This window comes from Oncorhynchus mykiss, chromosome 8, assembly GCF_013265735.2.
Source record: "Oncorhynchus mykiss isolate Arlee chromosome 8, USDA_OmykA_1.1, whole genome shotgun sequence".
Taxonomy (NCBI): domain Eukaryota; kingdom Metazoa; phylum Chordata; class Actinopteri; order Salmoniformes; family Salmonidae; genus Oncorhynchus; species Oncorhynchus mykiss.
Window position 1 is genome coordinate 67,902,059 of NC_048572.1, and position 26,124 is coordinate 67,928,182.

Here is a 26,124-nt window from a genome sequence, read left to right on the forward strand (position 1 = left end):
CTGATGTGATGTTTATGCTCATTGTTCATCTGCTCGGATGAATTTGGGGAGTATATCTGGAAATTTGTTTTGCACATTTTCTACAAATCCAAATTGGGTCAAGGTAAAACATATGAGTTAATAAATGTGTTTTGCCACTGGAAATAACTTAGTGCTACATCAGGATCTTTCCCTTACCGATTATCAGTTTGACTTTTCCCTCATCAAGGACCAGCTTTGCTGAAGTTCCTTTATTGGCATTTCCAATTCTTCCAGATTATCCATGGGTAGCAATCACTTCCTTTCCAAACACAGACTCAGCCTGGTCTTTTAACCATGGCTGTGCTGGAGGTGCCTGCAGCGTGACATTACTTATGCCCAAAGGGGTAATCCCCTCTGCCGATGGTCCTGGATGTATAAATGTTAACATAATCATAACATCATAGCACTGTCCAACATTAGATGACAAATACACTTTTTGAATGGCTAATTAAGCACTTCACTTTGGGGCTGGTGGTTAGGCAGTGACCCGAGAGGCTGGATTGTGGGGCACAGCTTCAAGTTTTAGAAGCAAGGCTATTCATGAGATTGAAATCCATATACACATAACCTGTTATCAATTAAATCATTTGAAAAGAGTGCAACACAGACAGAAGAGAGAGACTTTTATTCTTTCCGTTTTTTAATAATGAATTAAATGGTGCTCCATGGGACGTTCAAAGTTTTGGATATTTTTATATATCCCATCTATGATCTGTAGTTCTCCAGAAACTTGTCCCTGACCTGCTTGGCGAGCTTCTTGGTAAGCTGCTTGCTTAGTGATGTTGTAGACTCTGGTGCTTTTTAGAACAGGTGTATATATAGAGATCATGTGACAGATCCTTTGACACTTAGATTGCACACAGGTGGACTTTATTTAACTAATTATGTGACTTCTGAAGGTAATTTGTTGCACCAGATCTTATTTAGGGGCTTAATAGCAAAGGGGTGAGTACATATGCATGCACCACTTTTATGTTTTACATTGTTTTGACATTTTTTAAACAAGTTTTCTTTTTCATTTCACTTCATCAATTTAGGCTATTTTGTGTATGTCCATTACATGAAATCCAAATAAAAATCAATTTAAATTACAGGTTGTAATGCAACAAAATAGCAAAAATGCCAAGGTAGGATGAATACTTTTGCAAGGCACTGTATATGATATTGACAGCATCTTTAGGTCATTATATGCATAGGCTGCGCTGGTCGGGAAAGTGACAAGCAAAGCACATATTGAAGTTGCATTTAGAATTTTGGATGCAGATGCGCATGGATTTCAGCTGTTGCATTGCCTATTTCCAACTCCTTGGAATATCTGTCAACGATTTAACAACATTTTAAAGCTGATATAGAAGATCATGGGGGGAGATCAACTCGATGCCAATGCGAGCTGGAATTACATGCACAACGACTCAACCAAAATGTGGAGCGACAACGCATTCACGGCGCCTGTCATGGTCATTCTTTTGATGATGATGATGATGGTAACCTTGGTGGTTGTGATAGTTTTGGGAAACGCTTTGGTCATTTTCTCCTTTAGTAGACGAGTCTGAGGAGGCAAAGCAAAACAAAATGGGGCCTACATAAAGCTGTCCCAACAACAGAGCTTTCTTTTCATTTTCTATACTGTACTGTTATGTTTTCTTAATTTTGCAGTTAAGTTTTAAATGCACAGTATTGGATTTGTTTACATGAATTCCTATTTGTTTTAATTAAAACTAATTATAAAGGCAGACTAACTAAATTGAGCACAGAGCTTTCTTTTCAGCAAAATGGAGTGAATCCTTACCACTGCTACACCTGGCTTTTAGCAGAGCCTTGTCTGGCAGTGAAAAAGTTAATACAGCCTCATTTACTGCTTTAAAAAATATACAGCTGAAATGGTGACTTATTTAAACATGTGGTTTCTACTGACAATTGAGATGTACACACTATGGCATAAGGGAATGACGAGCGGATAAGAAGCAATCTGTAATTTTGATTGAGACATTAATGACCGAGCTAGGACGGAAGTAGTCAATATAACTATTTGTTCAGAAACGTTGAGATGCACAGCAACAGAATTCAGAACATGGGCTGTTCTTACAGTATTCTTCCTGTACACCAAGTCAGAACCATAGGATACATAAAGGGGGCGTATGAGCAGACAATGAAAGCTCTTACAATATTCAATGATTACATTTCTCTAAAACAGGTTACATGTGCACCACCAAGTCAGAAGAGTAGGCTAAGGGAGGGAAGGGACCAAATTATTAGGGTGAGTCACATGGGCTACTACAAGCTTACTACACAACATACACTTAGTTTTATTTACAGTATACATATCTCCCTGGCATATTACATTATTTATGCAGCAGCATACAAGTTGGAGGCCACTGTGTTCTTGGGGACCTTCAATGCTGCATTCATTTTTTGGTTACCCTTCCCCAGATCTGTGACTTGATACAATCCTGCCTTTCGATATCCTGTCCAATAAATCAATTGAATTTACAACAGTTGGACTCCAATCAAGTTGTTGAAACATCTCGAGGACGATTAACGGAAACAAGATGCACCTGAGCTCAATGTCGAGTCTCATCGCAAAGGGTCTGGACACTTATGTAAGTAAGGCATCTGTTTTTAATACATTTGCTAAACATTTTAAAAACCTGTTTTCCCTTTGACTTAGTGTCCCCATGAGTGACAGAACAATGAGCCAATCACGGCACAACTAGAGAACATTACCAACTCTCCTTATTTTCTGCTGGCTGCTCCACCGCCATCACAGAAAGCACTGAGCTAGGCTGAAACACCTACATTTTGGAGCTGCCTTATTCAAGAAAGAAAAAAAGACACTGTTTGTATGCTGCTTTATTAACTAAATTCTAAAATTGTTTTCAAACTGACATGTGACAAGTATTAATGTCCCACCTTCCCTGAATGACCTGTCGCCATTGGTATACCAGAGCACATAGAGGTGTAAGGCTGTGGGCTAGTGGAGGTGTTTCCTTACTTGTGGAAACTTTTAGCGGAAGTTTCAATTCATTGTAGATACCACAGACGACGTATATAGTGATGTAGATGCCAAAGCGTTTCCCACGTAACAAAAGTTCTGATGCTGCCTAGACCTGCGCGCACTTCATGATAGGCAATGAATGAGCGTTGTTGAGCAAGACGATATATATATAATTGACAGCATCTTTAGGTCATTATATGCATATTCGAATAGGCTGCGCCGGTCGGCGAGGTGACAAGCAAAGGACATACTGAAGTTACATTTTGGATGCGTGGATGCAGATGCGCATGGATTGCAGGTGTTGTATTGCCTATTTCCAACTCCTTGGAATATCCGTCAATGATTTAACACAATTTAAAGCTGATAAATAAGATCATGGGGGGAGATCAACTCGATGCCAACGCAAGCTGGAATTACATGCATAACGACTCAACCAAAATGTGGAGCGACAACGCATTCACAGCGCCTGTCATGGTCATTCTTTTGATGATGATGGTAACTTTGGTGGTTGTGATAGTTTTGGGAAACGCTTTGGTCATTTTCGCCTTTAAAGTAGACAAGAGTCTGAGGAGGCAAAGCAACTATTACTTCCTGAATCTCGCCATATCGGATTTTCTTGTTGGTGAGAACATTTTATGATTATTAAATTAAGTACATTGTTATTGCATGTTGAAGATGTCATTTGCATTACTTTTCTTATTTAAAGTAATTTATTGGTCTGTCTGTTTGAGTGAGAATGATAAACAGTACAATATGAGGAATGTTATTTATGGAACGCAACTCAGCCTCATGTTAGTGGTACAGGCTCCCATTAAAACATTGTTATAGACAGCAGACTGCCAGGAAGTCCAGATTAACAAATGTGGGCTCCGCTCCTCTTGGCAGAGTAGAATAAAAACATTTATTCAAGCATAAGACTAACATGTATCCTAGCGGCTAGAGAAACCAGATAACAACTGGACCGTTGCCAGTTCGAATGCTGGGTCGACGGGAAGAAAAAAAAATCTGTCGAATTGAGCTTGCAACTGGAGGGTTGCTGGTATCAAACCTAGATTCCATTGCCTGCTGTTGTGCCCTTTAGCAACCCCCCCCCCCCCCACACCCCCACACACACACACACAACATCAGCTCTCATGTGGCAGCTCCATGCACCTCTGGAAAAAAGAGGGAAAAAACGTGTGATGTGTGTCTTTCAGAGGGGTTGGGTTAAAAGTGGAAGTCACATTTTGGTTGACCCAATATTGACCAATAAAGTAATCTTAACAACTGCAATGCCTCTCCTCTGTCCCCATCTGGTTTTCCAGGGGCATTCTGCATTCCAGTGTACATCCCATACATCCTGACAGGGAGATGGATGTTGGGCAGAGGACTGTGCAAACTGTGGCTGGTCATGGACTACTTGCTCTGTACTGCCTCTGTCTTCAACATTGTCCTGATCAGCTATGACCGCTTCCTCTCTGTCACCAGAGCGGTGAGTAGGAGGAACCTTATGGCCTTGAATTAGTTCGTGGGAATGCCTTGAGAGGGGGATACCATACACACAATTGTCAGTTCTTAATTAAAGCCCCCTTGCAGTCTCTTTCATTTTATTTATGCATCATCACTGTATGTCTACTAAATCACTGTTTATTTCATGAAAATAAATCCAAATATGTTTTGTATCATTTATTTCCCTGAGCCTCCTCATTAGCCGATACAGTTGCATACGTAGGATTTGTTGTACACAGAGTGACTATGACTAACGAACCGACCATCTGGATGAGCGTTTCAGACAGCGGGGTTACCCAGAGGAATGGCTGCATGATGCAAGGGAACGTTATAAAAATATGACCCAGGATGACAGCCTTATGCCCAAACCTCCCCGCCCTCCTGACCAACGCATTCAATGCTTCCTTCAGTACTCCTCACTTGGTAAACAGTTCGACCACATCATTAAAAAACACTGGTACATGTTGAGCACTGATCCACAACAGGAAAAGACGTTTAAAGAACCCCCGCGGGTCGGTCTTCAGACGCCCCCCAACATCAGTCACATGGTGGTGAGGTCTGATCTTCCACCAGTGCCACACAGTACATTTCTAGACAATGTGTCAGACTGTAACTATAGATGTGGCGGGTGCACCCAGTGTAACTTCACGAACGAATGCACAATGTACAATCACCCTATTACGGGCAAGCCGATTAAGGGCATCATTACATGTTCCACAAAAATGTGATATACCTGATCAAATATATGATCAAGTATATTTTTTAAAACTATTTTCTACATTGTAGAATAATTGTGAAGACATCAAAACTGTTAAATAACACATGGAATCATGTAGTAACCAAAAAAAGTGTTAAACAAATCAAAATATATTTGAGATTCTTCAAAGTAGCCACCCTTTGCCTTGATGACAACTTTTGCACACTCTTGGCATTCTCTCAACCAGCTTCACCTGGAATTATTTTCCAACAGTCTTGAAAGAGTTCCCACATATGCTGAGCACTTGTTGGCTGCTATTCCTTCACTCAGCGGTCCAACTCATCCCAAACCATCTCAATTGGGTTGAGGTTGGGTGATTGTGGAGGCCAGGTCATCTGATGCAGCACTCCATCACTCTCCTTGGTCAAATAGCCCTTACACAGCCTGGAGGTGTGTTGTGTGCTGCAATTTCTGAGGCTGGTAACTCTAATGATCTTATCATCTGCAGCAGAGGTACCTCTGGATCTTACTTTCCTGTGGTGGTCCTTATGAGAGCCAGTGTCATCATAGCTCTTGATGGTTTTTGCGACTGCACTTTTTCCGAATTGACTGACCTTCATGCCTTAAAGTAATGATGGACTGTCGTTTCTCTTTGTTTATTTGAGCTGTTCTTGCCATAATATGGACTTGGTCTTTTACCAAATAGGGCTATCTTCTGTATACCACCTCTGCCTTGTCACAACACAACTGATTGGCTCAAACGCATTAAGAAGGAAAGAAATTCCACAGATTAACTTTTAACAAGGCACACCTGTTAATTGAAATGCATTCCAGGTGACTACCTCATGAAGCTAGTTGAGAGAATACCAAGAGTGTGCAAAGCTGTCATCGTGGTAAAATAAAATATATTTTGATTTGTTTAACCCTTTTTTGGTCACAAGCTGATTCCATATGTGTTATTTCATAGTTTTGATGTCTTCACTATTATTCTATAATGTAGAGAATAGTAAAAAATAAACATCTTTGAATGAGTAGGTGTCCAAACCTTTGACTGGTACTGTATATATAAACTAAGCAAAAAAATAAGTCCTCTCACTGTCAACTGCGTTTATTTTCATCAAACTTAATGTGTAAATATTTGTATGAACATAAGATTCAACAACTGAGACATCAACGGAACAAGTTCCACAGACATGTGACGAACAGAAATTTAATAATGTGTCCCTGAACAAAGGAGGGGGGGGGGTCAAAATCAAGAGTAACAGTCAGTATGTGGTGTGACCACCAGCTGCATTAAGTACTGCAGTTCATCTCCTCCTCATGGACTGCACCAGATTTGCCAGTTCTTGCTGTGAGATGTTACCCCACTCTTCCACCAAGGCTCCTGCAAGTTCCCGGACATTTCTGGTGGGGAATGGCCCTAGCCCTCACCCTCCGATCCAACAGGTCCCAGAAGTGCTCAATGGGATTGAGATCTGTGCTCTTCGCTGGCCATAGCAGATCACTGACATTCCTGTCTTGCAGGAAATCACGAACAGAACGAGCAGTATGGCTGGTGGCATTATCATGCTGGATCATCATGTCAGGACGGTCCCTCCACCTCGAAATCGATCCCGCTCCAGAGTACAGGCCTCTGTGTAACGCTCATCCCTTCGACAATAAATGCGAATCCAACCATCACCCCTGGTGAGACACAACCGTGACTCGTCATTGAAGAGCACTTTTAGCCAGTCCTGTCTGGTCCAGCGACTGTGGGTTTGTGCCCATAGGCGACGTTGTTGCTGTGATGTTTGGTTCAGGACCTGCCTCACAACAGGCCTACAAGCCCTCAGTCCAGCCTCTCTCAGCCTATTGTGGACAGTCTGAGCACTGATGGAGGGATTGTGCGTTCCTGGTGTAACTCAGGCAGTTGTTGTTGCCATCCTGTACTGTCCCTCAGCTGTGATGTTCGGATGTACCGATCCTGTGCAGGTGTTATAACACGATCGTCCTCGCAGTGGCAGACCACATCTGTCCATCCTGTCTCTCTGTAGCGCTGTTTAGGCGTCTCGCAGTACGGACATTGAAATGTATTTCCCTGGCCACATCTGCAGTCATGCCTCCTTGCCGCATGCCTAAGGCATGCCTAATGACACTGGGTATCTTTCCTTTGGTGTTTTTCAGAGTCAGTAGAAAGGCCTCTTTAGTGTTTTAAGTCTTCATAACTGTGACCTTAATTGCCTACCGTCTGTAAGCCGTTAGTGTCTTAACGACCGTTCCACAGGTGCATGTTCATTAATTGTTTATGGTTAATTGAAAAAGCATGGGAAACAGTGTTTAAAAACTTTACAATGAAGATCTGTGGAGTTATTTGGATTTTACGAATTATCTTTGAAAGAAAAGGGGATTTTTTTAGTTTGTTTTGCTGAGTTTATATTATTGTCAAAAAATAACATTGTGATATGCAACTGCATCGAGTTTTCTCCCATCACACATTTAAAGTTAATAGTGGCGAACTACGCATCACCATGGGCAAACTACGTGGCCTCCAGGACACCTACTGCACCCGATGTCGCAGGAAGGCTAAAAATATCTCATCAAGGACATCATCCACATGAGCCACTGTCTGTTCACCCCGCTACCATCCAGAAGGCGAGGTCAGTACAGGTGCATCCAAGCTGGGACCGAGAGACTGAAAAACAGCTTCTATTTCAAGGCCATCAGACTGTTAAACAGTCATCACTAACACAGAGGCTGCTGCCTACATACAGACTTGAAATCATTGGCCACTTTAATAAATGGATCACTAGTAACTTTATAAATGCCACTTTAATAATGTTTGCATATCTTGCATTACTCATCTCATGTGTTAATACTGTAATTTACACCTCTATTGCATCTTGCCTATGCCGCTCTATCTTCATCCATCTATTTACATGTATATATTATTATTACATTCCTTTACTTATTTGTGTGTATTAGGTAGTTGTTGTGGAATTGTTCGATTACGTGTTAGATATTGCTGCACTGTCGAAACTAGAAGCACAAGCATTGTGCTACACTCACAATAACATCTGCTAACCATGTGTATGTGACCAATAACATTTGATTTGACCAGTTGTGGGATAATGTCAATGTGGCTTTGATTTTTTAAAATTTATTTTATATTTCACCTTTATTTAACCAGGTAGGCTAGTTGAGAACAAGTTCTCATTTACAACTGCGACCTGGCCAAGATAAAGCATAGCAGTGTGAACAGACAACAACACAGAGTTACACATGGAGTAAACAATAAACAAGTCAATAACACAGTAGGAAAAAAAAGAGAGTACATTGTGTGCAAAAGGCATGAGGTAAGCGAATAATTACAATTTTGCAGATTAACATGAGTGATAAATGATCAGATGTATGTACAGGTAGAGATACTGGTGTGCAAAAGAGCAGAAAATTAAATTAAATATAAACAGTATGGGGATGAGGTAGGTAAATTGGGTGGGCTAATTACCGATAGACTATGTACAGCTGCAGCGATCGGTTAGCTGCTCAGATAGCAGATGTTTGAAGTTGGTGAGGTGAGGGAGACAAAAGTCTCCAACTTCAGCGATTTTCTTTATTTTTTTTTAAATTTTTTTTTTTGCAATTCGTTCCAGTCACAGGCAGCAGAGAATTGTAGCCGGGAGCTTTATATTTATGACAGTTTGCGATGTAAAAAAATAAAATAAATGTATGTACTTACAGAATTGCTTGGCAAGCTACTCATAGGTCGACTGCGAGCTACTGGTAGCTCCTGATCTACTGGTAGCTCCTGATCTACTGGTTGTAGACCCCTGCTATAGAGCATACCCCACTTACCCCTTCAATTTGGCAGGATACATTTAGGAGGATACACAAGCTGAAATTCCAGGCATTTTTTTTCAAACAGCTCTTACTCAGAAATGGCAGTTTTGACTAGCAGTTACATTTCGTAGCAGGTTCAAACTTATACAGCAGGTTAGGAGAGTTAACGTGGCAGGTTAGGAAAATTAGGATAAGGTTAAGAAAAGGGTTAGGGTTAGCTAAAATGCTGAAATTGTCCAAGACATGACTCGAACATGTCAAGTTACAACCAGGCCTGCCCTGAGAACAGTCTTGGTTTCCACTAATATGAAGCTGTTTTTTTTAATGCACTGCACTTTAACTCTTGATGTTGGTTGCCATTGTTTTCATTTTGCTTGACAACTTGCAGAGGAAATGTTGCCTGAGACAGAGAGAGGTGAGAGAGGAGAGTGAGAGTTTGGTAAACCATTCCACGCATTCTCTTGAACATTTAGGCACTTACACCTTAGTGCTGTTTTTCTAAGAACCAAACAAATGTAAGTGCTCAATTACTATTGAAAGGGTCAAGACTCCCGTCAGGTGTGTTGCTGGTACTATTTAATGAGCTGCCAGTTGAGTACTTGTGAGGCGTCTATTTCTCAAACTAGACACTCTAATGTACTTGTCCTCTTGCTCAGTTGTGCACCGGGGCCTCCCCTTCTTCCTATTCTGGTTAGGGCCAGTTTGCGCTGTTCTGTGAAGGGAGTAGTACACAGCGTTGTATGAGATCTTCAGGTACTTGGCAATTTCTTGCATGGAATAGCCTTTAATTCTCAGAACAAGAATAGACTGACGAGTTTCAGAAGTAAGTTCATTGTTTATGCCATGTTGAGCCTAATCGAACCCACAAATGCTGATGCTCCAGATACTCAACTAGTCTAAAGAAGGCCAGTTGTATAGCTTCTTTAATCAGCACAAAAATGTTCAGCTGTCCTAACATAATTGCATAAGGGTTGATCAATTAGGCTTTTAAAATGATACACTTGGATTAGCAAACACAACGGCCTCTGTACGCCTATGTATTAATTTTTTTTTTAAATCGTCCGTTTCCAGCTACAATAGTCATTTACAACATTAACAATGTCTACGCTGTATTTCTGATCAATTTGATGTTACTTTAATGGACCAAAAAAAATTGCTTTTTTTTTCATAAACAAGGACATTTCTAAGTGACCCCAAACGTTTGAACGGTAGTGTTTTTGCATCAGTTGCATCTTTTGTGGTCATTTTGAAGTTCATAGCATAATGCATCAGCGATTTAAGCATTGTTATAGAACACTTTATATTATCTGGATTATTTGAAAATGTAAAGCAATAGGTATAATTTTCTTTCTTTTGTTGACATAGTCCCAAAATGTTTTGCTTGTCAGCCATCAAGTTTTTTAAGATGTGTAACATTCAAAATACAGAAATTGAATTTGATGGAGCGTTGGTGTTGGTGGAGTGTTGGTGGAGCGTCACAGCGCTGTCTCTAACAGCAACCTGTAAAGGCTCGCTGGACATGGACAGGCTAAATATTTTGCGCCCCTGCTTAAGCATCAGCGCTCACCAAAATAGCCCTCATGCCACTGAGTGAGAAGTTATTGTTTTTGGGCAGAGTAATGTGAGGTGTTGTTGGAGATGCATCTTGGTCAGTTTAGCTCGGAAAATGCCGCCCTAGTCAAACTGCTGCTCTTGGCCGCTGCCTAATAATGCCTAATGGGCAGGTGTGGGCTTCTCCTCTTCAGCCAGAGGAATGAGGTTTCAAATCTGAAAAGCTTGGCCACCATCGCTTAAATATAATATTAAAAATAAATGATAGGGAACGCACCTTATTAGGGCCTCTGACTGAACTGTCACAATCAGTTTAACCATAACAATTACAGTGCAAAATGTCTTTGTCGTAAGTAATCTGTGATGTGCAGAACTTTCAGCAACAGAATGTGGCAGAGAGCGTATACATATTTATATGAACTTATTTAAACTGACTGTCTTTCGTAGCAAACAACACCATCTCTGAAGTTAGAGTTTCAGAAATGGGCACAGACACTGTCACCTGTTTTCATTGTGCCAATTTAAATAATTTGTAGCATCAGTGACTGGATGTGCATATGCCAGTTGACTGATCGTGCCTTCTCTAGTGTCTTACTTGCCCATTGGGCACAGACGTCAGTTACATGTCTAGTTTTGATTTACATTTGGTTGAGTTGTCAACCAAATGACGAGGTACGATCACGAATATCCTACCAACTGGACATCAAAACCTGTAATTTCCTGTGTTTCACAGAATCGTGGCTGAATGACGACATGGATATACACTGCACTGGCAAGATGGAACAGCACGCGATGAGGGGGGGCATATTTGTAAATAACAGCTGGTGCACAAAATCTAAGGAAGTCTCTAGAGTTTGCTCGCCTGAAGAAGAGTATACTGTGATAAATTGCAGGGCACACTACTTGCCTAGAGAGTTTTCAGCTATACTTTCCGTGGCTGTTTATTTATCACCACAGACAGATGCTGGCACTAAGACCGCACTTGGTCAGCTGTGTAAGGAAATAAGCAAACAAAAAATAAGGAAACCACTCACCCAGAGGCAGCACTCCTAGTGTAATTGAGAATACTACTACTATAATTGAGAATTTCAATAAGCATTTTTCTACGGCTGGCCATGCTTTCCACCTGGCTACCCCTACCCCGGTCAACAGCACTGCACCCACCACAGCAACTCGCCCAAGCCTTCCCCATTTCTCCTTCTCCCAAATCCAGTCAGCTGATGTTCTGAAATCTGGACCCCTACAAATAAGCCGGGCTAGACAATCTGGACCCTTTCTTTCTAAAATTATCTGCCGAAATTGTTGCCACCTCTATTACTAGCCTGTTCAACCTCTGCTTCGGGTCGTCTGAGATTCCCAAAGATTGGAAAGCAGCTGCGGTCATTCCCCTCTTCAGAGGAGGGGACACTCTTGACCCAAACTGCTACAGACTTATAGCTATCCTACCCTGGCTTTCTAAGGTCTTCGAAAGCCAAGTCAACAAACAGATTACTGACCATTTCGAATCTCACCATACCCTCTCTGCTATGCAATCTGGTTTCAGAGCTGGTCATGGGTGCACCTCAGCCACGCTCAAGGTGGCCATCGATAAGAAACATTACTGTGCAGCCATATTCATTGATCTGGCCAAGGCTTTCGACTCTGTCAATCACCACATCCTCATCGGCAGACTCGACAGCCTTGGTTTCTCAAATGATTGCCTCGCCTGGTTCACCAACTACTTATCTGATAGAGTTCAGTGTGTTAAATCGGAGGGTCTGCTGTCCGGACCTCTGGCAGTCTCTATGGGGGTGCTGGTGAGTCTATGATCCACCTCTACACAGACGACACCATTCTGTATACTTCTGGCCCTTCTTTGGACACTGTGTTAACAACCCTCCAGGCAAGCCTCAATGCCATACAACTCTCCTTCCGTGGCCTCCATTTGCTCTTAAATACAAGTAAAACTAAATGCATGCTCTTCAACCGATTGCTGCCTGCACCTGCCTGCCTGTCCAACATCACTACTCTGGACGGCTCTGACTTAGAATATGTGGACAACTACAAATACCTAGGTGTCTGGTTAGACTGTAAACTCTCCTTCCAGACCCACATCAAACATCTCCAATCCAAAGTTAAATCTCCTGTACTCCCTGTTCACCCACGACTGCGTGGCCACGCACGCCTCCAACTCAATCATCAAGTTTGCAGACGACACAACAGTGGTAGGCTTGATTACCAACAACGACGAGACGGCCTACAGGGAGGAGGGGAGGACCCTCGGAGTGTGGTGTCAGGAAAATAACCTCACACTCAACGTCAACAAAACTAAGGAGATGATTGTGGACTTCAGGAAACAGCAGAGGGAACACCCCCCTATCCACATCGAGGGAAGAGTAGTGGAGAGGGTAGTAAGTTTTAAGTTCCTCGGCGTACACATCACAGACAAACTGAATTGGTCCACTCACACAGACAGCATCGTGAAGAAGGTGCAGCAGCGCCTCTTCAACCTCAGGAGGCTGAAGAAATTCTGATAGTCACCAAAAGCACTCACAAACTTCTACAGATGCACAATCGAGAGCATCCTGTCGGGCTGTATCACTGCCTGGTACTGCAACTGCTCCGCCCACAACCGTAAGCCTCTCCAGAGGGTAGTGAGGTCTGCACAACGCATCACCGGGGGCAAACGACCTGCCCTCCAGGACCTCTACACCACCCGATGTCACAGGAAGGCCATAAAGATCATCAAGGACAACAACCACCCGAGCCACTGCCTATTCACCCCGCTATCATCCAGAAGGCGAGGTCAGTACAGGTGCATCAAAGCTGGGACCGAGAGACTGAAAAACAGCTTCTATCTCAAGGCCATCAGACTGTTAAACAGCCACCATTAACATTGAGTGGCTGCTGCCAACACACTGACTCAACTCCAGCCACTTTAATAATGGGAATTGATGTAAAATATATCACTAGCCACTTTAAACAATGCTACTTAATATAATGTTTCATAACCTACATTATTTATCTCATATGTATATGAATATACTGTACTCTATCATCTACTGCATCTTTATGTAATACATGTATCACTAGCCACTTTAAACTATGTCACTTTGTTTACATACTCATCTCATATGTACAGTATATACTGTACTCGATGCCATCTACTGCATCTTGCCTATGCCGCTCTGTACCATCACTCATTCATATATCTTTATGTACATATTCTTTATACCTTTACACTTGTGTGTATAAAGTAGTAGTTTTGGAATTGTTAGTTAGATTACTCGTTGGTTATTACTGCATTGTCGGAACTAGAAGCACAAGCATTTCGCTACACTCGCATTAACATCTGCTAACCATGTGTATGTGACAAATACATTTTGATTTGATTTGAATTGGCTTCCTATTTCACAACAAAGCATCCTTCACTCATGCTGCCAAACATGCCCTTGTAAAACTGACCATCCTACCAATCCTCGACTTCGGCGATGTCATTTACAAAATAGCCTCCAATACCCTACTCAACAAATTGGATGCAGTCTATGACAGTTCCATCCGTTTTGTCACCAAAGCCCCATATACTACCTACCACTGCGACCTTGGCTGGCCCTCGCTTCATACTCGTCGCCAAACCCACTGGCTCCATGTCATCTACAAGACCCTTCTAGGTAAAGTCCCCCCTTATCTCAGCTCGCTGGTCACATAGCATCACCCACCTGTAGCACACGCTCCAGCAGGTATATCTCTCTGGTCACCCCCAAAACCATTCTTCCTTTGGCCGCCAAAGTCCTTCCAGTTCTCTGCTGCCAATGACTGGAACGAACTACAAAAATCTCTGAAACTGGAAACACTTATCTCCCTCACTATCTTTAAGCAGCTGCTGTCAGAGCAGCTCACATATTACTGCACCTGTACATAGCCCACCTATAATTTAGCCCAAACAACTACCTCTTTCCCTACTGAATTTTATTTATTTATTTATTTATTTTGCTCCTTTGCACCCCATTATTTTTATTTCTACTTTGCTCATTCTTCCACTGCAAATCTACCATTCCAGTGTTTTACTTGCTATATTGTATTTACTTTGCCACCATGGCCTTTTTTTGCCTTTACCTCCCTTATCTCACCTCATTTGCTCACATCGTATATAGACTTGTTTCTACTGTATTATTGACGCTGTTTGTTTTACTCCATGTGTAACTCTGTGTCGTTGTATGTGTCGAACTGCTTTGCTTTATCTTGGCCAGATCGCAATTGTAAATGAGAACTTGTTCTCAACTTGCCTACCTGGTTAAATAAAGGTGAAATAATATTTTTTTTAAAATAGTGGCCGGAGACTTTAATACAGGGAAACTTAAATCAGTTCTACCAAATTTCCATCAACATGTTAAAAATGCAACCAGAGGGAAAACAATTCTAGATCACCTTTACTCCACACACAGAGACGCGTACAAAGCTCTCCCTTGCTCTCCATTTGGTAAATTCGACCACAACTCTATCCTCCTGATTTCTGCTTACAAGCAAAAATGAAAGCAGGAAGCACCAGTGACTCAGTCTATAAAAAAGTGGTCAGATGAAGCAGATGCTAAACTACAGAACTGTTTTGCTATCACAGACTGGAACATGTTCCGGGATTCTTCCGATGGCACTGGCTTTATCAATATTGAGGACGTCCCCACAGTGACTGTACGTACATACCCCAACCAGAAGCCATGGATTACAGGCAACATTCGCACTGAGCTAAAGGGTAGAGCTGCCGCTTTCAAGGTGCAGGATTCTAACCCGGAAGCTTACAAGAAATCCTGCTATGCCCTGCGACGGACCATCAAACAGGCAAAGCGTCAATACAGGGCTAAGATTGAGTCATACTACACCGGGGCTCCGACGCTCGTCTTATGTAGCAGGGCTTGCATACTATTACAGACTACAAAGGGAAGCACGTCCACGAGCTGCCCAGTGACACGAGCCTACTAGATGAGCTAAAGCACTTCTATGCTCGCTTTGAGGCAAGCAACACTGAGGCATGCATGAGAACATCAGCTGTTCCAGACAACTGTGTGATCACGCTCTCCGTAGCCGACGTGAGTAAGACCTTTAAACAGGTCAACATACACAAGGCCACAGGACCAGACGGTTTACCAGGACGTGTGCTCCGGGCATGTGCTGACCAAATGGCAGGTGTCTTCACTGTTATGTTCAACATGTCCCTGATTGTGTCTGTAATACCAGCATATTTCAAGCAGACCACCATAGTCCCTGTGCCCAAGAACACAAAGGCAACCTGCCTAAATGACTACAGACCCGTAGCATTCACGTCCGTAGCCATTAAGTGCTTGGAAAGGCTGGTAATGGCTCACATCAACACCATTATCCCAGAAATCCTAGACCCACTCCAATTTGCATAACGCCCAAACATATCCACAGATGATGCAATCTCTATTGCACTCCACACTGCCCTTTCCCACTTGGACAAAAGGAACACTTATGAGGGCCTCCCGGGTGGCACAGTGGTTAAGGGCGCTGTACTGCAGCGCCAGCTGCGCCACCAGAGACTCTGGGTTCGCGCCCAGGCTCTGTCGTAACCGGCCGCGACCGGGAAGTCTGTGGGGCGACGCACAATTGGCCTAGCGTCGTCCGGGTTAGGGAGGGTTTGGCCGGTAGCGCCAGCGACTGCTGTGGCGGGCTGGGCGCAGTGCGCGCTAACCAAGGCTGCCAGGTGCACGGTGTTTCCTCTGAAAAATTGGTGCGGCTGGCTTCCGGGTTGGATGCGCGCTATGTTAAGAAGCAGTGCGGCTTGGTTGAGTTGTGTATCGGAGGACGAATGACTTTCAACCTTCGTCTCTCCCGAGCCCGTGAGACAAGATAGTAGCTACTAAACAGTTGGATACCACGAAATTGGAACACTTATGTGAGAATTCACACAGAATTCAGCATTCAACACTTCCGGGTTAGAATCCTGCACCTTGAAAGCGGCAGCTCTACCCTTTAGCTCAGTGCGAATGTTGCCTGTAATCCATGGCTTCTGGTTGGGGTACAGTCACTGTGGGGACGTCCTCAATATTGATAAAGTACCCTCAAAGCTCATCACTAAGCTAAGTCTCCTGGGACTAAACACCTCCCTCTACAACTGGATCCTGGACTTTCTGATGTAGCAACACATCTGCCACATCTGCCTCAACACTGGAGCTCCCCAGGGGTGCGTGATCAGTACTCCCTGTTCACCCACGACTGCATGGCCATGACTGCATTACTGTTGTTTTATTTCTCTACTTACCTATTGTTCACCTAATATATTTTTTGCACTATTGGTTAGAGCCTGTAAGTAAGCATTTCACTGTAAGCCTGTTGTATTCGGCGCACGTGACAAATAAACTTCAACGTGAAATCAACAAAATGTCATTGGACTAAGTTGAGAGACAAAATGCCCTAACGTTGATGACTTGCCATATCCAATTCGTTTTTCCACATTGTCAACACAGATTTTTGGGGGTTGAAATGATGTGGAAACAATGTTGACTCAACCAGTTTTCCCCCAGTTGTCAGATCCTTTGAATGAGTTAAGGCAGATAAAGGAGAGAGGGATGTTGTGTATAATGTTCTGTTTTGTTTCACCAAAAGACAGGGTGAAGTAAACTCTTCACAGCACCCAATCTGAATTCAAATGACCAGATACCTATTCTGACCCAGCTGGGAGAATAAACCTGAATAGTCAGTCATTCCCCTCTTTTTACTGGCTGAAGTGAAACCTATGGTCATGTTTGTGCAGAGCCATATGACTGTGCAGAGCCATATGACTGTGCAGAGCCATATGACTGTGCAGAGCCATACTTTTATAGAGTCCTTGGTATACAAGAGTGCAAAGAGGTCTATGGCTGTAGGCTAATTGAGGTATACTAGGGGAAACTTTTAGCGCTGATCAACCGTTCTGATTCTGCCAAGACCAGCACTTACTTCATGATAGGCTATCGATGAGTGTTGGTGAGCAAGAAGATTGAGTATATTGACATCTTCTTTAGTTCTGTGTGAGTGTGTCATATCGACCATTTTTGAGTAGGTTGCTTCTGTCGGTGACGTGTCCAGCAAAGGACATACTAAAGATACATACTGAATTAAAATAAACTATATGGAACGAATGTATCAGATACCTTATTAGACCACTGACTGAACTGTCACAATCAGTTTAACCATAACAATTACTGCACAAAATGTCTTGGTAGTAAGTGATCTGTGGTGTAAAAAAAACTTTTAGCAACACAATGTGGCAGAGAGTGTAGAAATATTTGTATATATTTATTTAAACCGACTCTCGTACCAAACAACAGCATCTCTGAATTCAGAAATGGGCACAGACAGTGTCACCCACTTTCATTATGCCAATTTAAATCATTTGTGCCATCAGTGACTGTATGTGCATATGCCAGGTGACTGATCATTCCTTCTCTAGTGTCTTTGTATGAGGTAAAGCATACAAAGCACAGTAGACAAAGGAGAGTAATACTGTGTATAATGTTCTGTTTTGTTTCACCAGCACAACACTTAACATCAGAGGCATGAATACAAATGAAACTAGAGAGGCTGAGGCTCTCCTTTAAGCCACACGACATTACGCTTTGATCATAGACATCCTCCAGTTTCTATGATCCTCCAGTTTCCCTCCAATCAATCAGTAGAGAGAAAGAGATGGTCGGCGGCCAAGGAGCGGCATTTTGCCTTAAAGCACTTTCCTCCCAACTTGAAATAGAAGTGGCAGGCCGTCACATATTGTAGAGCATCTGAAGTGAAAAGGAAAGATTGGGATCAAGATGGAGATGTAGGGTCAGTACAGGTGGTGCAAGTTGAGCTTTTTCCGATAGAAATTGGATCAAATCTAAGAGAGCATGTTGAAGAACCTCATTGAAGCTCATGAAGCAGACTAGGCTGGGGGGATGTACCAAGACATCTCCCTAGAAAGCCCTACAAGACTAGGGCCAGGACTTGTTACTGACCTGACCAGGAAATACTCTGCCACCTAGAACTCCAACCCCTATACACTACCTGGTACGTGGTCACATGGTCCTGGTCACTCCCTAGTGCAAGTTGAAGGGTGGACTGCGTACATATATTACACACAGTAAGTTTACATATATTGTGTACATATATTACACACTAAGTTTCATCCTCACAACCAGGTTTCCATCCAACCTTTTTATGCAGGTAATGTACATGTCGGATGAAAAATCTCATCCCTGATGGAAACAGCACATTTGTCTGTAAACTTTCCAAATGTCACCAAAACCAAAATATGCTAGACAAGGTGGGGTCTTTTTTTTCAACCAGTGAGCACCGTTCATGGACGTTGAAAAGTAGTTGAAATTTGGTCCGACCTGGCTATGATTTCAACGTTCACAGATGTCCACAGTTGTTTTTTGGTCATGTCCGGACCAGCCTTGATTTTAACGTCCTAACATAGATGTCCATGATTGGTTAAGATTTGGTCCAAATGTGAACCAATCATAGTTGCCACAAGTTTGGACAGCTCAGTACGTAACAGTACAGTAGAGCACAGTATAGTACACTAAAGAAAATGTAGAGTGTAGTTCAATACATTACAGTAGAGTACAGTAAAGAAGTCGAGTACAGTAGAGCAGAGTAGAGTAGAGTACAGTAAAGTAGAGTATAGTACATTACGGTACAGTAGCGCTACTGTGCTGTACTTTGATGTCCAAACCTGTGAAACATAGACGTCTAGGATTGGTTCAGATTCGGTCCTGTTCAGACCAACTAAATGCTGTCTTGTTTGGTGGTGGAGCTCATTAAAGTAATAGCCAGTGTGTAGAATAACACCCAAATATGTAAAGGAAGATATTGCATATTTCTACCTTTTGTGTACACATTTAGGATACATAACCATGAAGAGAATAACATTCATGTCAATAATTATACATTTCTGTGTATTATAGATCAGGGACCCATGATGAAATTCCGTTAACTTAATTCTGTTATCGGATGTATATTATTAATATTATTATTATTATGCATTTCAATAACCAAAATAGGTGTCATAGCTGACACCCCATTTTTTTCTGCAGATATCTTGAACGTTAATTTGGAGCAGATATTTAAGGGTTTTTGAAAACGTGGACGTTTTCAAACGTTACTAAACTTTGCATCTGCGCAGTTCTTCCAGTAGATGTGTTTTTGTAAAATGTACTGTGTAAATTGTTAAAAGTAGTCGTTGTGCATAAAATTGTTGTCACTTGTGCTCCCTCTTTGGCCTCTAGGTCACCAGGCTGCTCGTTATGGCGCACACCTGTCACCATCTTTACGCGCATTACGACACTCACCTGGACTCCATCACCTCCTTGATTACCTTCCCTATACATGTCACTCCCTTTGGTTCCTTCCCCAGGCATCATTGTTTTATGACACTCACCTGGACTCCATCGCCTCCTTGATTACCTTCCCTATATATGTCACTCCCTTTGGTTCCTTCCCCAGGCATCATTGTTTCTGTTTCCTGTCTGTGCTGTTTGTGTCTCTTGTTTTGTATTGTGTTTCATTTATTTATTAAAACACACACTCCCTGAACTTGCTTCCCGACTCTCAGCGCACATCGTTACAGTTGTATGGTTTATTGAACATTGAAATCAATGGTTTTTGTTTGGCATACATTATAAGAAAAAAACCTGAGTCTGTGCAATTCAGTTACTGTGGAATTGCCCTTTACAAACCAACATCTAGACAGAATGAGTCATAACACAACAAAGCCCAAAATCATTAATCATGTCCATCATCTTTGTCTCTTGTTTCCGCCAGGTGAGCTACCGTGCCAGACAGGGCATGACCCACCAAGCCATCATGAAGATGATAGCAGTCTGGGTCCTGGCCTTTGTCCTCTATGGCCCTGCCATCATCTTCTGGGAGCTGGTGGTGGGGAAGAGCCGTGTCCCAGAGGATGAGTGCTACGCTGAGTTCTACTACACCTGGTACTTCCTCCTCAGTGCCTCCATGTTGGAGTTCTTCTCCCCCTTAATCTCCGTAACCTTCTTCAACCTCAGCATCTACCTCAACATACGTCGGAGGAGGCTCCGGAACAGAGATGAGACGAGTGGACAGGCCCACGCGCCTGATGGACAGCCCCCTCCCCTGGGGAGAGGGGAATGCCTCCGCCTCACTTCCCTCTTCTCCCGGAACTCGGTAGTGGTTAAGAAGCTGTCTAGCACTGTGTCGGTCCAGGAGAGGGGATCAGGCTCGGGGTCCTTCCACTCCCAGATCTTCCATCCCCCCTTGGAGCGGCAGGACACCTCCACTAGGGGCACACAGCGCAGCTGCCTGTCAAGGGACAAGAAGATTGCCAAGTCGCTGGCTGTCATCGTGTGTGTGTTTGCTGTGTGCTGGGCGCCCTACACCCTCCTGATGATCATCAGAGCCGCCTGTAAGGGACGCTGCGTCCAGCACCACTGGTATGAGGTCACCTTCTGGCTGCTGTGGCTCAACTCGGCCATTAACCCTTTCCTCTACCCGCTCTGTCACAGCAGCTTCCGCAGGGCCTTCGGCAGGATCCTGTGTCCCAGACGGAGGGCAACTCAGCTGGCCACCAACTGACCTGCAGCATGGCCAATCACTTAAGGGCCTCTACTGTATCATGTGATGGATAGGCCAGTAGCCAGAGAAGTGGTGACCCAAAGGAGATAATCAAGACTAAAACTGATACTTTAGCAATGAACATTTTTAATGGAACAAAACAGATTGTCTTAGATGTGATAGGCCAGTGGCCAGAGAAGTGGGGTGAATCTCGAAAGCCGAAATGACTCAAAGGTGATACTACATAAACTCAAAGGTGATACTACCCACTGGCACAAACTGGTTGAATCAACGTTGTTTCAACGTAATTTGTCAACGTCTTGTGACGTGGAATCTAAGTGGAAAATACAAAAAGTCATCAACTGATGTTTTGAGGGTGAAATTTCTACAACAGGATTATGTCGCCATTGTAACCAAATTTCGACCTAGACAAACCTTGTAAAAAATATATACCTTTAAAACATCTTTAAAAGATCTTCAATGTCATATCCACTACCAAAATAAGAAAAAAAACAATAGGCTGGGCAGCACCTCCTACTGGAGAATGTATTTCTGTACAGATTCCCTTTGGTCTCCTACCCAAGGTTTTAAACAAGCCCAGCCCTGCTTAGCTATGATATTTGTCACTGACTCTTACCAGTGCGATATCATGAGAATGATTTTTGCGAGTTCTCCACTTAATAATGATATAGATTCGCTGTTGCTCTCAAAGTCATTCCAAAAAGGTAGGTTTTAAGTAGCAAATGAAAAGAGACCATACTTTATCACTCATGTACTGTATCATCAACGATGCTATTTAGGCCTATATACAGTAGAATCTGTAAAGTCATCAACAGGTATTGTTTCAGTTCAGCAGGCCTAGGCTTTCAAACTCTGGTTGATTTGAAATGTAATGATATGTAGTGATATTGAATTGTGTTTGGTTGTCAACGCAACCAGAGATCAACATTTGAAGGAGTTGTATCTTCTTTATGTTCCGTCTGTGCCACTGACTTAATTCATCATTTCTATGTTTGATTCACGTCTCAAACTCAACCAAAAATCGAAGTTAAGGAATAGGATGGAGATGGAGAAGTGAATCTAACATTATTTGTAGAATAACTGGAATTGAAGCCAGACTTAAGTCAGTCGTACAGTTGGAACATTGTATTTTGTATTTATTAAGGATCCCCATTAGCTGCCTCCATCCAGGGCAGCAGCTACTCTTCCTGGGGTCCAGCAACATTAAGGCAATTATATACAATTAAAAATATTACATGACATTTCATTTCATACCACTTTTCACAACACATTAAGTGTGTTCCCTCAGGCCACTACTCTACTATCACATACAGTGCCTTGCGAAAGTATTCGGCCCCCTTGAACTTTGCGACCTTTTGCCACATTTCAGGCTTCAAACATAAATATATAAAACTGTATTTTTTTGTGAAGAATCAACAACAAGTGGGACACAATCATGAAGTGGAACGACATTTATTGGATATTTCAAACTTTTTTAACAAATCAAAAACTGAAAATTTGGGCGTGCAAAATTATTCAGCCCCCTTAAGTTAATACTTTGTAGCGCCACCTTTTGCTGCGATTACAGCTGTAAGTCGCTTGAGGTATGTCTCTATCAGTTTTGCACATCGAGACACTGACATTTTTTCCCATTCCTCCTTGCAAAACAGCTCGAGCTCAGTGAGGTTGGATGGAGAGCATTTGTGAACAGCAGTTTTCAGTTATTTCCACAGATTCTCGATTGGATTCAGGTCCGGACTTTGACTTGGCCATTCTAACACCTGGATATGTTTATTTTTGAACCATTCCAATGTAGATTTTGCTTTATGTTTTGGATCATTGTCTTGTTGGAAGACAAATCTCCGTCCCAGTCTCAGGTCTTTTGCAGACTCCATCAGGTTTTCTTCCAGAAGGGTCCTGTATTTGGCTCCATCCATCTTCCCATCAATTTTAACCATCTTCCCTGTCCCTGCTGAAGAAAAGCAGGCCCAAACCATGATGCTGCCACCACCATGTTTGACAGTGGGGATGGTGTGTTCAGCTGTGTTGCTTTTACGCCAAACATAAAGTTTTGCATTGTTGCCAAAAAGTTCAATTTTGGTTTCATCTGACCAGAGCACCTTCTTCCACATGTTTGGTATGTCTCCCAGGTGGCTTGTGGCAAACTTTAAACAACACTTTTTATGGATATCTTTAAGAAATGGCTTTCTTCTTGCCACTCTTCCATAAAGGCCAGATTTGTGCAATATACGACTGATTGTTGTCCTATGGACAGAGTCTCCCACCTCAGCTGTAGATCTCTGCAGTTCATCCAGAGTGATCATGGGCCTCTTGGCTGCATCTCTGATCAGTCTTCTCCTTGTATGAGCTGAAAGTTTAGAGGAACGGCCAGGTCTTGGTAGATTTGCAGTGGTCTGATACTCCTTCCATTTCAATATTATCGCTTGCACAGTGCTCCTTGGGATGTTTAAAGCTTGGGAAATCTTTTTGTATCCAAATCCGGCTTTAAACTTCTTCACAACAGTATCTCGGACCTGCCTGGTGTGTTCCTTGTTCTTCATGATGCTCTCTGCGCTTTTAACGGACCTCTGAGACTATCACAGTGCAGGTGCATTTATACGGAGACTTGATTACACACAGGTGGATTGTATTTATCATCATTAGTCATTTAGGTCAACATTGGATCATTCAGAGATCCTCACTGAACTTCTGGAGAGAGTTTGCTGCACTGAAAAGTAAAGGGGCTGAATAATTTTGCACGCCCAATTTTTCAGTTTTTGATTTGTTAAAAAAGTTTAAAATATCCAATAAATGTCGTTCCACTTCATTATTGTGTCCCACTTGTTGCTGATTCTTCACAAAAAAATACAGTTTTATATCTTTATGTTTGAAGCCTGAAATGTGGCAAAAGGTTGCAAAGTTCAAGGGGGCCGAATACTTTCGCAAGGCACTGTATTTACAATACAACATCCATGTGTACGTGTGTGTAGAGTGTGTGTCATCTCTTCACAGTCCCCTGTTCCATAAGGTATATTTTTTAAATCTGTTTTTTAAAATCTGATTGTCCTGCTTGCATCAGTTACCTGATGTGGAATAGAGTTCCATGTAGCCATGGCTCTATGTAGTACTGTGCGCCTCCCATAGTCTGTTCTTGACTTGGGATTGTGAAAAGATCTTTTGGTGGCATGTCTTGTGGGGTATGCATGTCTGAGCTGTGTGATAGTAGTTTAAACAGACAGCTCGATGTATTCAGCATGTCAACACTTCTTACAAAAACAAGTAGTGATGAAGTCAATATCTCCTCCACTTTCAGCCTTTACATGCATATTATTCATGTTATCTCTCCGAAAGCAGAAGATAAATCAGAAGATTTGTTGATATTTGGTTTTGTTGACTGCATTGATCACTTGCACCATGTACTTTTAATATAATCTCAACTGCAATCCAGGTAATTTGTTTCTGCTATTAGATGAAGCACAGTGATAACACGTTAATCTGTTGTATACCTAAGCAAAATCTCAGACATTGTTTTCTCATTTGAACTTTGCTGTGTTTTTTTTAAAGCATTGATAGGTTATTAAACAAAACATCTGACATTGCTTTTCCATTGGAATTTGGTCGTTCTTTTAGATGGTTCAAAGCATAATGACAACATGATGAAAATTCAACTAACTTTGGGCTGTCTTTTTGAGTGGGTGGGATAGGACTATAGGTTGTAATCTCATTGATCAACGTCTTAACCGAATATTACAGTACACAATTATCCACGTTGAAATGACGTGGTGTTCCCAGGGGTAATGACCAAATCTGATATTTTACCAATGAAGATATTGGATATAACTAAACCGATTGTCATATTGACTGCTGTTTACAAAAGTATATTTGAAGAGTAGATTTGAATCTATTATGAGCATGTGTATGGCAATATTCGTTCTCTGTGAAGTCTGAATTTTGTGCAAATGTACAGTATTCATCAAATTATATGGCACCAAGGTACTATGTGGCCCATGTGAATTCATGCTTGTCATCATTTTCGTAAGACCAATATTTGGTGTATGAATAAAAAACATTCATGTTTAACTTTGATATCAACCCTCAAAAAGTTTTTCATGTAGTACCTTTTGTATTATACTGGAACAAAGCAGGTTCATTCTGGCCCACCTCTCTACCTTTGGTCACATAAATATTATACTGGAACAAAGCAGGTTCATTCTGGCCCACCTCTCTCTACCTTTGGTCACAGAAATATTATACTGGAACAAAGCAGGTTCATTCTGGCCCACCTCTCTCTACCTTTGGTCACAGAAATATTATACTGGAACAAAGCAGGTTCATTCTGGCCCACCTCTCTACCTTTGGTCACAGAAATATTATACTGGAACAAAGCAGGTTCATTCTGGCCCACCTCTCTACCTTTGGTCACAGAAATATTATACTGGAACAAAGCAGGTTCATTCTGGCCCACCTCTCTACCTTTGGTCACAGAAATATTATACTGGAACAAAGCAGGTTCATTCTGGCCCACCTCTCTACCTTTGGTCACAGAAATATTATACTGGAACAAAGCAGGTTCATCCTGGCCCACCTCTCTCTACCTTTGGTCACAGAAATATTATACTGGAACAAAGCAGGTTCATCCTGGCCCACCTCTCTACCTTTGGTCACATAAATATTATACTGGAACAAAGCAGGTTCATCCTGGCCCACCTCTCTCTACCTTTGGTCACATAAATATTATACTGGAACAAAGCAGGTTCATCCTGGCCCACCTCTCTCTACCTTTGGTCACATAAATATTATACTGGAACAAAGCAGGTTCATCCTGGCCCACCTCTCTCTACCTTTGGTCACATAAATATTATACTGGAACAAAGCAGGTTCATCCTGGCCCACCTCTCTCTACCTTTGGTCACATAAATATTATACTGGAACAAAGCAGGTTCATCCTGGCCCACCTCTCTCTACCTTTGGTCACAGAAATAAAATAATAGAAAAAGCAACAGAAGTGTCA

The 26,124-nt window shown here is 42.3% G+C and overlaps 1 protein-coding gene across 3 annotated transcripts; it reads left to right on the forward strand.

Moving 5' to 3' along the window:
* Positions 1-2,457: 2,457 nt before the first annotated feature.
* On the forward strand, positions 2,458-22,369 carry LOC110530413 (histamine H3 receptor). Of its 3 annotated transcripts, none has more exons than XM_036986052.1 (3): positions 2,458-2,625; positions 4,321-4,487; positions 20,346-22,369. In XM_036986052.1, the coding sequence occupies exons 1-3, from the start codon at positions 2,571-2,573 to the stop codon at positions 21,132-21,134; spliced, it is 1,011 nt and encodes a 336-aa protein (XP_036841947.1). In that variant the 5' UTR covers positions 2,458-2,570; the 3' UTR covers positions 21,135-22,369. The 3 variants fall into 3 exon arrangements, 2 of the variants coding, with proteins under 2 accessions (XP_036841947.1, XP_021469114.1); XM_021613439.2 differs by lacking the exon at positions 2,458-2,625 and adding an exon at positions 2,991-3,638; XR_005052937.1 differs by lacking the exon at positions 20,346-22,369 and having other exon boundaries at positions 2,458-2,621; positions 4,321-4,671.
* Positions 22,370-26,124: the final 3,755 nt, after the last annotated feature.

Bases quoted from the DNA above. Each gene is read 5' to 3' on its own strand.
- LOC110530413 (XM_021613439.2), top strand. From the start codon at position 3,392: ATGGGGGGAGATCAACTCGATGCCAACGCAAGCTGGAATTACATGCAT. The intron at 3,639-4,320 runs GTGAGAACATTT...CTGGTTTTCCAG, and splicing joins CATATCGGATTTTCTTGTTG to GGGCATTCTGCATTCCAGTG. The intron at 4,488-20,345 runs GTGAGTAGGAGG...TGTTTCCGCCAG, and splicing joins TCCTCTCTGTCACCAGAGCG to GTGAGCTACCGTGCCAGACA.